The 13,376-nt window shown below is 42.1% G+C and overlaps 1 protein-coding gene across 1 annotated transcript in view; it reads right to left on the reverse strand.

Annotated features, from left to right (window-relative positions):
• The window catches only part of Gad2 (glutamate decarboxylase 2), a 66,071-nt gene that overhangs the window by 44,833 nt on the left and 7,862 nt on the right, over positions 1-13,376 (reverse strand). The window contains exon 7 of the mRNA XM_027405346.2: positions 9,641-9,756. Coding sequence (XP_027261147.1) covers positions 9,641-9,756 — 116 coding nt within the window. The remainder of the gene's footprint in view (positions 1-9,640; positions 9,757-13,376) is intronic.

The raw sequence follows: 13,376 nt of genomic DNA on the forward strand, positions 1-13,376 counted from the left end.
GGAAAGAACAGGGATCTGTAATTGAGGAGTAATTACAAAGGATAATTGATTGCTGTAAAGATGCCACAGACTTAAGGAAGACCACACGCCCCAATAGAGAGCTTAAAGATGGGGAACAAAGGTGATATGAGGCATGAAAAAAGAAAATTAGGTGCTGAGCACTATTTAATATTCCCAGGAAAGGGGGCAGAGGCATATAGCTAAGTGCTATCTACAAATAGCAAGGCATCCATAGGGAGGAAGGACACCAAGGGTCACAAAGACAGTCAATACAGAAGAAGCAGCAGAGATGAGTTGAGTGGTGTGCCTTTTTACGTACTAGACAAGATGTAACAAGCATTTTTAATCCTTGGTCTCTGGTAATGGAATCACTGGTGGATAAACCAGAGGAGAACAGTATCTAAAAGCCAATCTCCTCCATGGATGTTGAGGATTCTGGGAAAAGGATGTCCAGGGAGAACTTAGAGGATGCTTGTCAAGAGCAGATAGGTGGTCTTCATGTAGGAATAGCTGTTTCAATAGGGGGTTTGAAGGGATACACTACTGTGGGTGTCTTCAGAAAGCAAAATTATTAAGAAATTTGGAAGCCTCAAGGATTCAAATTTGTCTGCCAATAATGAAAATTAGGATAGTAGTCTATTGTTCATCATTGGGCACATTCCTCTTCTCTCTTCTGATTTGGAAAATGTAGTTAAACTTTGACAGAATTTAGTACTCATTTGAGACTAAGCCATATTTTCATTCATGGGTAACAGATATTTAAAAACCCATTTGATTTTTGTTTTAAACTAAAATTCCAGTTTGATGGAAAGTTTTGTTTCTGTATTTTTTTTTGGTGTTTTGAGACAGGGTTTCTCTGTGTAGCTTTGGAGCCTATCCTGGCACTTGCTCTGGAGACCAGGCTGGCCTCGAACTCACAAGATCCGCCTTCCTCTGCCTCTCGAGTGCTGGGATTAAAGGTGTGCGCCACCAAGCCCGGTGCTTGTTTCTGTATTTTTAATATTGAAATGTTGAAAACTTCTAGAAGAAAACACTTCAGGATAAAGGTACAGGCAACAGTTTCTGAGCCACACTAGCATAGACAGCAGGCCCCAAACTGACAAATGGGACTTTATGAAATTAAAAGCTTCTGCCCAGCAGAAGTAACTAGCAACAGAATGAACTGACAGCCTGTGGCATGGAAGAAAATCTTTGTCAACTCTACTTCAGACAAGAGGTTAATATCTAGCATATATAAAGAATGGCAAAAATTAAACACCCCAAGCCCCTAACTTCCAAGTTACAAATGGGCCAATAATCTGAACATATAGTTATCAAAAAGAAATGCAAATGGAAAATAAATAATTTTTAAATGTTCACAACATCTCTAGCCATCAAAGAAATGCAAATTCAAACTACTTTGGGATCCCAACTCCTCCCAGTTAGAATGACTATAGTCAAGGAAACAAATGACAACAAAATATTGGCATACCCCACACAAGGATATGAGGGGAAAGAGGAACCCTTATACATTGCTTATAGGAGTGTAGACAAGTGTAGCCACTACAGCAATCATGGTAGAGACTTCTCAAAAAACTAAAAATAGAGTTGTCGCATGACCCAGCTATACTTCCAGGGCAGATACCTAAAGGACACTACAGACATCTGTGTTCATTGCTGCTCTTTCCATGGTAGCCAGGAAATGGAATCTGCCTAGATGTCTGTCAAGTGATGGATGGATAGTGAAAATGTGGTACACACATAATAGATTTGTATTGAATTATAATAAAATGAAATTATGGAAAATTCCACGAAAATTGATGGAACTGAAAAACATTAAGTAAGGTTACCCAGGCTCAGAAGAGCAAAACATTGTTTCTCCCTTGCAGTTCCTAGCCTCTAAGTGTCAAATGCCATTATCCACATGAGAGTAAATAGGAAACCTAGACTGGAAAGAAGGAGGCTTTAAAGCAGGACATAGCACAAGTGGAAGGGAATATGTGAGGCGAAAGAGTAAAACAGGGGAAGTGAGAGCAGGGAGATGAGGGAAAGACTCTGTGTGTGTGTGTGTGTGTGTGTGTGTGTGTGTGTGTGTGTGTGTGTGACACACATCAACCAAATGAAACCCATTACATCAGCAAATTTAGAAGTAGTTTACGTGATTCAGTTAGCACTGAAAATGTGTTTGAAAATTAAGCAGACTTTCTGGTTTTGAGTAGTAATCAATTATCTAGTAGGAATCAATGAGAAGCCAGGCATGGGGACACACAGTAACCCCAACAAGAGACTGAGGTAGGATTGCTCAGTATTTCAGGCCAGAGGATACATCATATTGAGCTCTAGCCTGGCCTGGAGAAATAAGGAAGGAGGAGGATCCAGTTTTGATCATTCCATCCATCTTTATGGCTGCAGTTTGTGGTATGGGCTCCTTCAGTTTTTTTTTTTTAAGAGAGAGAGAGAGGGAGAGAGCCTGTGCCTCTGTGTGTGTGTGTGTGTGTGTGTGTGTGTGTGTGTGTGTGTGTGTGTGTGTGTGTGTACATTCACATGTTCAACACCGAGTGTCTTCAATCACCTTACTTTTGAGATAGGGGCTCTCACGAAACCTAGAACTCACTGATTGGCTAGCTGGCTGCCCTGGCCAATAAGCCCCAGACACTTTTCTCTTTCTACTTGTCTAGCACTGGGATTTTGCCATCTCCCCAGCCTGTGCTCCTTCATTTCTAGTAGGGACAAGTTTCACCCTCTTTTGGTGACGGTAGGAGAGCAAGTGGGATGACAGGCAGCTCTGAGACAAACCAGTTCCTAGAGTCTGGAGTCTCAGCACTCTGCTGGCTTCTCTCCTGCTGTTAGAATTTAGATGGGAAGTCTGAAGAGCCACACCAATTCTCCCAAGCTATGGTTAGTAACATGCAAATATTTTGCTATTTTTTAGTGGATTACAGCCTTTACTAGTCTTGGAGGAAACAAAGATGATTTAGACAGCCCCCAGTTTATCCAGCTATCTCTTCTACTCCCCACTCCCCTTCCACTCCCCAGTTCAGTGATTGGTCATTCTGATTGTCATTGAGCTGGCTAAAATTATTTTCAATCATGGCCTTTGCTTACTGTTCCATCTTCCAGGACTTCAGTAGTTATCACTAAATTATCTTTCTGCTAATTATATGTATCTGTCCCTCATTCCATATGGGTCTCTATATTAGATCTTTTATGCCTACTCTATAAAATAGCCATTACTGCCCTATGAAATTACAGAGTGATAACTAGTTCACTGTCTATTTCCTAATGGGACAAAGGAACTGTATGAGGACAGACTTTGTATATGATTGATAAACATTTGTTGACATTGTTGACCATATACTCAGAGAATAAATCCAGGAAAATATCCACTATTTATTGTTTAAGATATCTAGCCACAAATATGAGTGTTGAGGTGTGAATTTGGTGGCTAGCCAGATCATGGAGAACTGAATGGGCAAGGTCCATTCTGAAAGCAAATCCAGAGGTTTTTCTGGTTCCCACCCTGAGAAGGATTGGGATAGGGTCCTTCCAAAGCATTAGGCAGCCACCAAATCCTCTACCCTGACCATCTGCTTGATGAAAGAGAAGCAACCCATAGACTTCAAATGAGGACAGAGAAATGACAGCTCCCAACCCCTCAGGCTTTCCATCAAATACCCTACCTCCTAGTTGTGTGAACTATCAGTTATCTTTGGACTTGACACTCTTTGATATACAATGGGGATTTTCAACAATTAGATCTGGAAGTCAAATCTATGAATGGACTAGAATCTTCCTCTTTGACTATTTCTCAAGGTGTTAATTTCCTTGCTCCTCAGTGACCATACTACCAACAGAATTTCCCTTGTCCTCCTGCACATGCTTCTCACATTGGTTTACCTTTGCTGAGATGCCATAGAACTGCCTCTGGGCAGGACTGGTGTAAGAACTGTAGATGAACTGATGAAGTCCCAATGGACCACCCAGACAGACAACAGTAGGTTTTTAAAAGCATAATCCTTATTCTTATATACTCCTACCCAGTGTGATGACATCCTAATGTCTCTCTGGTTATCTCAAGTGGAATTTTGAAATCTTCAAGTAAAATAAATAACTTCATTTACTGGATTTCTTAAAATAAAAATATGTCATTTGGAGTTGTAAAGAGATCTGAAAATGATAACCATAGCAATAGGGAAGCTAAACTCTTCCCGCACTGTGAATACTAGGGCATCGCTCCTTTATTGGAAGGGAGGAGGCATACATGTTTCAGAGAAGTAATATTCCCCAGACATGTGCTCATATCACCATTCTCTCTGCTGCATCCATCTCACCTGGATAGATTCAACTCTTTCTCCACAGGGGACATCAGTGGGTAGCTGGCTATAGCAGAGATGAGGGCTGTCATCTCTGAGTGCCAATAGGGGTCAGGTCATTGAGTTCCACTCAATTAGCTTGTATCATCTTCTCAACAAGTATGTAGGTAGTTGTTCATTTTACAGAGGCAGAGGAAATAAGGTCACTCACCAGAATTAAGAGGCCAAGCAGGTCTTGCACCATTTTGAGTTAATTTCAAAACTCATGGACTTTATATACTACCCTTGAAGAAAAATTCACCTACCCAAGCACTTCTAACCGGGCCTTCCACCTGACATGGGATACAGTCTCATGGGCTTTAAGAAAGATGACTTCCCTCAAGGTTCTTTCCTGTGACAACATATGCTCCTTAAGTTCAGACACTGGGCTATTGCTACCTTCCCCCTCACATGTGGCTCAAAAGCAGCACAGGATAGAAGAAAGGGGGAGGGAGGAAGGGGGAAGGGAATGAGAAAGAGAGAAAGGACAAGAAGGGGAGGGAAGGGAATAGAAAGGAAAGGAAGGAGAGAAAGGAAGAGAAGGGAAAGGGGGAAGGGGAGGGAAGGCGGAGTGGAGTGAGGGAAGGGATGAGAAGGTGAGGTGAGAGGAGAGAAGGAAGGGGAGGGAGAGGGGAGGGAAGAGGGGAAGGGGACTAAGAAGTAAAGAATCTATAGCTCAGGGAATGCCCCACTGTCCCTGTTCCTTATTAGCCACTGCTATAAAGTACCTTCAGGAGAGGCAGTGTGTGGTTATAGTCACTCACACCTAGGCAAGGCTTTTACGTTCTTTGCCAGGAGTAAGCATGAGGAGAAAGCAACATGGGAGTGGGATGAAAATGAGGCCCAGATGCAGAGGCCCATCAGGTGTATTGAAGATGAACTGGATTTACATCGTATTTTCTTACTTTCCCTTCTGTCAGTGTGTGCCTGATGTTATGTTATGCTATTGCATTGCATCAAAGTTGACTTTCTCCATGCTGTGTGGAACATTTTTTAAAATGAACCTTTTGTGTTTTTGTGGTTGCTACTCAAGGAGAACTACTTTGGCAATTGGCTCTCTCCAGAATGTTATATATAAAACACGAAAACTGTTTTCTAATGTAGTTAGGAGAATTACTCCCTTTCTTCCCATGAGAGGCCTGAGTGGATGGCTCATGACCCATTCTAGAGGACATGCATACATTCGGCCCCTGATCTGTGAAAAGTGCAGGGAATATGTCTTGGTGATTTGCCTAAAAGATCCTTCTCTCTCTTACAATCAGGAAGGATGCTTCTCCTCAATGACATTGTGCTGTTTTATGGAAGTTATTTCTGGAAGAGCTGTGTCACATGAAGAAAAAGGAGATGTGAGACACATCTCTAAGTATGGGATTTTGAGGGTTCAGAGTGACAGATGAGATTGGAGCCAGGATTTTAGATCAACTCTATATCAGCTTTTAAGAACTTCTCTAGAACTCATTAGATTACTTTTGTTAAGCTTTCCTTTCATGGAAGGCTTGGGGGAGGTGATGATTCAGCAGAGGATGAATGTGGATGAACGGGCTGTATGGCCCTTCTAGTGTCATGATTTTGTGATGTTATATATTGCAGGGGAGTCATCTTGGAACTCATTGCTCACGGCCTCAGTGCTATCTCTGTAGCAGCTCACTGAGTCATTCGCTTCTAATGCTGTTTGATTAATTTAGTCCTATCCAAATTTTGTGAGAAATAAGTTCATATTCACAGACAGAAAAATGTAACAGCTTATCAGCTTATCAGCTAGATGAAGTTCTAGTCTGCGCTGTCTCTAGATGAGGTTCCAGTCTGCACTGGTCACATAGGAAGCAAAGAGTGACTTCCCCTTCCTGAATGTGTGAAGTTTCCAGTTGGAAATGATGGACCGTAGAGTCACTAAACTTCATTTTCATCCTCATGGCTGCTCTGGTGAGTTAAATGGACACAAACCAGAGTCACTGGAGTGAAGGGAGCCTCAGTTGAGAAAACACCGCCACAATACAGGGCTATTGGCAAGTCTATAGAACATTTTCCTAATAAGTGATTGACTGGGGAGGGCCCAGACCATTGTGGGTGGTGCCATCCCTGGGGTGGTGGTCCTGTGTTCTGTAAGAAAGCAGGCTGAGCAAGTCATAAGGAGCAAGCCAGTTAGCAGCACCCATCCATGGCTTCTTCATAATTTCTTGCTTCCAGGATCCTTCCCTCTTTGAGTTTATGTTCTGACTTCCTTCAGTGATAAACAGTGATGTAGAAGTACAAACCAAATAAGCCTTTTGTTCCCCAACTTGCTATTGGTCATGGTGTTTCATTACAGCATTAGGAACCCTAACTAGGACAATGTCTCTAACTAAACATGTCAGCTGGCAAAGTCAGCACCCAGAATAAAATAACCGTAACTTGACCTGGATTGTCACATTAGGAAATGTTAGCACTGGAAAAATCAGAGGAGGAAATAGCACTTGAGACAATATACTACAAGTCAACTCAGAAGCCCCAGCCACGGGACAACTCAGTCTCCTAGCCCAGTAGTTGAAAGAGCAGTACTGGATGGCAGAGGAACAGGGACTGTAGATCTGGCTGTGCCATGCTGGCTGTGTAATCCAGGACAAAGCACCTCTCATGTCTGTGACTCAGTTTCCCCCTCTATAAAGTAAGATTGGTATTTTACAAAGTTACCTGAATACAGCTTCCTGTGCCCTGGGCATGAGTCAAGAGTTTTCTGACATTCTCATCTGAGCCGTGTAAGCACTGGACTGGAAAAACCTCTCAAAGAACAAGAAGAAAGACACTGTGGCCACTGCCCTCCCCTCTCTTTCCCACACTAGCACGGAAGCTTTTTTTTCTTCCTTATGGGAAAAACCCCATCACAAGGACCAACCATGTTTAGATTGGAGAAAATGTCATTTAGCAAGGACTTGATACTTTCTTTCTTGAGACTTTTTAGAGCTATTTCAGGAACAGGTAGAAACAAAATGATTGTAAAATCTGAAAATACGTAAGGAATATGTACCCTTGCCGGGAAGCCAAGAGGAGCTATACTGGGAATGGTGAATTGGACTCAAAGGAACTAGAAATGGGGAATCACGTAAGTCCTCTGTCTGGAGCTTCAAGAGCAGGACTCACTTGTAAGCATCTCTCTGTGTCTAAAATGGTCTGGGTGAATGGAGCAAGTAGATGCTGCACTACTGTTTTTCTACATGTCCCTCCAACCTGGCTTAAGAGACAGAGTGGTTTATTACAGGCACAGGCAGGGATTAATAATTTAACATCATCTTCTAATTAAGAACAAAAGCTCATGGCAGAAATTTGATCATGGAAGCTACAAAACATCAAGTTTACAATACCTATATAACTCACTGAACATGGTGAAGTTGAGTCACTGCCTGCCTGGAGCCTTCACCCCTATACTCCAGTATCTTTGGTAAGGAAGTTACCCAGTATGCTACCCAAAGAAAAATGTAAACACCAACTCAGCCACAAACACTTTGATCTACAATGTTGTCCTGCCTGCAAGACATGGTAGGACAATGGTGGCACGAAGCCTTTCAGCTTCTTAGAAATGAAGGAATGGACTTCAAGTTTATAAGATGAAGAACAGAAAGTATAGCAAAAGTAGTCTCAGAGCATATGGTCTGGGCTTTCTAGAACAGGCTAAGTCAACTTTTGTCAAGTGTGAGGCTCAAAAGCTTATGCTGAAGGTAAAGATGACTGACAGACAGCACAGGGCAGCTTGCTACTGGGCTAACCTCAGATAGCCAAAGAATGTCTAACATAAACACATCTGGGCATTTTGAGGCTGAGCATACAGAAATATCCAGCTATTTAGGGATCTGGGTCCACTTCAGGGAAATACGGAGAAGGAACATTATACTTGTTTTATCTGCAGAGAAGCTAAATTTAAATAAAAGTTATCTCCTGGTGTAGGTCAAATCATGAGGTGAGTGTCAGCAGGGTTTGACCCTACTGTGTCGCATAAGCTGCTGCTGTGTGTGGTTCTCTTGCTGCTTTGCCCTGCTAGGTGAACAGAAAGGGACAGCTGGTTCTCTGACAGGTTAGAGCTGTCTGCTCTGTGAACAGTTGGAACATTGTTTTCTTGCCTACATGGTAGTAGAAGGGGTATTATGCACTCTTTGAAGGGCACAGGAGGAGCATGAATTCCATGAATGCACAGGAGTTGGATATGCCATGATATCCAACAAGGATGACCAGAGGTCTTAGCCTCCATCGAGCTAGCACCCAGTGATAGGCAGGAGCCAGTGCGTGCCAGACATGTGGCTCAAAGATTGGATGGGAAAGACCCCTATGCCATTTCTTTATGGTACTTGTGATGCCTAATCGTCACTGGAGGTTTGACTAGATTTAGAATGACCTAGGAGGCATGCAGCAATTCTAGGTATGTCCATGAGGTGAGAGTGTTTCCAGAGAGGATAAACTCAGGGGAGTAAGACACATCCTGAAGTGGATATGGGGGCAGAGTAAAAGTAGGGAGGAGAGAGCTTGCCCTGTCTCTGCTTCCTGGCCACATCATGGTGTAAATGGCTCTGCTCCACCATGCCATGCCTTCTCATCACAATGGACTGAATTGTCTGAAACCAGGAGGAAGATTAACCACACCCTCTTGTGCCAAAACATAACTAAGACAGTACTAAATCAAGTCAGCCAGCTTAGAGTGAAATGGCTAAAGACACAAGGTTGAATCTTTCTAATCACTAAAATGACAGTTTTAATCAGAAAGGGTTCACCAACAGGGCTTCTTCCAGTTTGGATTATATGAAGCACTGCATCAGTGAATCAGAAGAGTTGAAAGCCACACTGCCCTTTCTCTTGCTTCTTTCACTGTGACACAGTATTAGAGAGACATGGAGGATTGCAGCAATAATTAAATTGATCCCCGCTTGGGGTTGGAGAGATGTCTCAGTGGTTAGAGAACCAGGTACTGTTCTTGCAGAGTGCTAGAGTTCAGTTCCCATCCATGCTTGGTGGCTCACAATGGCCTGTAACTCCAGTTCCAGTGAGGCCTCTGGCCTCCATGGACACCTGCATATACGTGTCCATACTCCCACACAGATACATACTCATAGCTAAAGCCAAATCTTTAAAATAAAAGGTATAAATTCTGCTTTGTCTTTGAGGTTCTCATGCATTTCAGAGACAAGGAAGAGATCCCATGGACAGCTCAGCTCAACTCTCCCCCCATTCTTTGAAGAAGTGTCTCCAGGGAAGAGAACATTTAGAGAAAAGGCACTTCCTGGTGTTATTCATTTAACTGGTGCTCATCAATGTAATCGTATGCTGGAAGGAATGTAAACACATACGTGCTCTGATGTGAAGGCGATGAGCCTGGGCACTGCGGCCATTCCTTTCTCCTTGACTTCTGGAAACATCTTATAGCGAGCAATAAGCATGGCATACATGTTGGAGATGGCACCACCTAAAAGGGCACAGAAACTGTTACTTTTCCCATTCTCCATCAACATTTCTCATGCAAGCAGCATCTTTATTTCCACAGACCTAGAACAGTTTCTCTAACTGTGTGGGTCACAGTCCAATATGGCATCATATAACTGCATGTGGTGGGGAGACGGGATCAAAAAAATTGCCATCAGTAAAAGTTTCAGAATATATAACAACCACAAATTATTTCAAAAGCAAACATAGAATGAGTCTGAGACATTTCTGGCAGTGCTTCTCTGTGTTACATTACCCAGTGTCATGGTAACTTTGATTCTAGGCACATAAAATGCTCACTTGGCCTTTAGTGTTGTGCCACACGATAGATCCCAATGAGCACTGATGGAAATGCCTTGCCTCAGATACCAGATTATGTATGTTATGAATAGCAGTGCTTTTGCTGTACCTACAGAAGTTTTTGCTCTTCCAGAAATTTAATAGCTTAGTTGTAGAAAACAAAGTTAATATTTCTCTATCATTGTTCCTTAGTTGGTACATATCAGCATATCTGGATTGTACTGTGTTAGAATGTTTGATTTTTAAAGTTGCTGTGTGAGGTGATGATATGAGTTCCATAAATAATTATGACGAGTGAATATTGATTTGGGCCTCCCGAATGCTGGGATTTATGTATGTACCACTATTCCCATCTTGAAGAGACTTTTGAAAAGAGTTTTTTATTTCTTTTCTCTCTAGTTTATAAGCATAACCAGTTGCCATTGGGCCTATAAAATCCTGGTGCTATGATGGTGGCAAATAGCTATTTCTTTTCATTTCTGACAATGCCTTATGCTTGAATTGAGACAATCAAACCAGCATTAATGTTAATGCTGCAGGCTGCTAATGGTTCCTGCAGATGTGGGATAAACATCCATGCTCATCTCATCATCCTCTGTTTATTCCTCTAAACAGGTCTATTCTTTCAAAGTTATCCTGAGATACAATTGCATTCATCGATGCAATACTGTTTGATGACATCAGCTCCATGTGGAATTTCATTCCCTGTATCTCCCTAAGACTGTCAAGGATTTCATATGATAAAGTTGTACTCTACTCTGTAAGGAGCATCTTACATGACAAGCAATGAAACTTTCAGCAGGACTGTTGAGAAGCTTTGGAATTTTGCTATCCAGGAAATATAAATGCACATGAATATGCTGGCATAGAAATCATGAGACCAGAAGGAGAGTGGAAGTGTCATTTCTCGGCCTCACTCCAAGGAAGAAACTTTTGGGACTATTTCATGGATGGTTTGATTAGCCTTTTCTTCCAGTGGCTGAGGAACAGGCAGGCTCTGCCAAGTTGAAGCACCCATGCAAGACTATGATTGTTGCCTTATGAGCCCTTGGCTCTGACACAGACAGGCCACTTGGTACAAAGCAGGCACAAACCAGACCCTGGCATCTCTACGGTCTAAATGCAGGCAGTTACTTGTTTAACCCTAAAGATGCAAGACAGTAGGAAACAGGTCAAGTATGTTTAGGTCAGATGCCCAGTTGGAAGACAGACACTGTGTGATGCTGGACTCAAAGCAAAGCTTTTGAGGACATTTTATACTGGTTTAGGGTTTTTCAGTCCTAGCACCAAGTGACATTTTGAACTACAGAATTCCTTAAAGGCAGGTTGTCTTAGGTAATGTTGGGTCTTTAGCGCTGTCCATGGCTTCCATTTGCAAGCAGCATTTTTCTTTCAAAACCATGACAACTCAAACTATCCACAGACATTCCCAATGGTTCTTTTGGAAGGGCAACACTGGCTCCCTAGTTGAGAACTGCAACTCTTGCTATATTTCCCAGTCTGAGGGTGGCGGTAGAGGAAAAAAGAAAGGAGAATGTATACAAAGAAAGTGCTCTTCAAGTGTAAGCTAGAAGCTTCCAGCTCTGACCTCTTGCTCCTCATTTTGCACCTCAGTCATTCTCCAGCTAAAGGCTTTGCAACCCTGAGGAGGATGAAGAGACTGTGTAACACCACTTGAGGATGAGGATAGGTGCCTGGATCCTACAACCTCTAATGACTATGTCAGGAAAAGATCTGTGACTATGCCTCAGGCCTTGTCCTTTATGGTCAGCCAAAGAGTAGAGCGCTCTTTGATTCTCAGGTATAGGTAACATCACATATACAGAATTCTAGGAGTCATAATGGAATTCCCAGGAAGCACCAAGTCTCTGGGTGCTAGTGGTGGAGACGAACAACAGTCAAAACAAGGTGATCATTTTGTCCAAGTCAAAGATCCAACTTTTAAGATTTAGTCCCAGGATCATAGGCACAACCTAGGTGCTGCCTTTTTCCTACTTCTATTCCTTGAATCATTCAACTCTTTAGCCCAGGAGCAAGGCTAGATGCTATCTAGTAAAACATCTACAAACAAATAAGGATGCTATGATCTATCCCTCTTCTTGTAGGAAGATGAGGAAAAACAGGTTCCCATTGCTTTCTGTTGCTGTCCTCTGTGACTTTGGAATATTTATATTACAAAGTAACACTACATCTATGGCTTTGGCACCAAGGTGAGAACATAGGAGTCTTTGGGCTCAAAGGAAAAAGCTCCATAGTCTCTACCTGATAATTTACCACCATCCATCATGCCATTCAGAACCTAGCAGAACCATCAATGAGCATTCTTTTGCAGATGGGGGTATATGTTTTGTGGGACATACAGGTTCCAAGAGAAGCTAGATAATTAGGCATGTCCCCTGTTTATACTAGTCAAAAATTTCATAATCAACAGATTCCTACTTCTATGAGCCATTAAAATAGAAACTAGGTTGTTCTTGGCATATCTCAGGGATAGCTTAGTTCCACAATCACCCTTAAAAGAGAATGAGTAAAGTAGAAAATATTGACATCATAACCCTTGTAACCCTACATAGTTCTCCATGAAAATATGTCTAACACAGAAATTTCAGGCCATAAAGACCAAGCCACAAACTTAGCATCAAAGGAGACTAAGTACTAAATTGCTTAGAAAATGAAGGAATTATCACGACTAGTGTTCAATGACTATTTTTTAAGAATAATTTTCTGTTCCATTTAGCTAACACTTTCCCCTTTTGTATCTGAGACAAGATGCTATGTAGTTAAAAAAAAACATAAAAATAACAGTTGAGAGATGGTTAGACGAACATATGTAAGTCTTGTCCTTGAGGCCACTGTTGCTTGGTCATTGTTTCATCTTCACACATTTTTCTTTCTTCTCTCACCCTCACCTGCCTTTTGCAGGTTTGCTTAAGAGGGATCAGAATCCAGCCATGATATGCCTGACAAGTACAGGCGTGGCTCTGGCTTCTCCTGTTTAGCCCACCCATCAGAGCATACTGAAGACTGGCTTCCTCTCACTGATTAGGTTCCGCTATGACCCTGGGATTCTTCTGCATGGGTCAGTGACTTTCTCCATCACCCTCCTAACTTCTCTTTCATCTATGAATCAAGTCAAGGTCACAGTCATGAGCTAAGGGCACAGTATTTTCTTTCAGGTTGATTCTATAGGCTGGAAGAGGTGTAAATAATGGAGCCTAGGATTCGGTGGCTGGTATAAAAAGCAAAATGGAAAAGATTGGGTGCCATGATAAAGAGAAGGAAGGAAAAATATCTCAAAGGGAT

Source organism: Cricetulus griseus, chromosome 3 (assembly GCF_003668045.3).
Source record: "Cricetulus griseus strain 17A/GY chromosome 3, alternate assembly CriGri-PICRH-1.0, whole genome shotgun sequence".
In the NCBI taxonomy this organism is placed as follows: domain Eukaryota; kingdom Metazoa; phylum Chordata; class Mammalia; order Rodentia; family Cricetidae; genus Cricetulus; species Cricetulus griseus.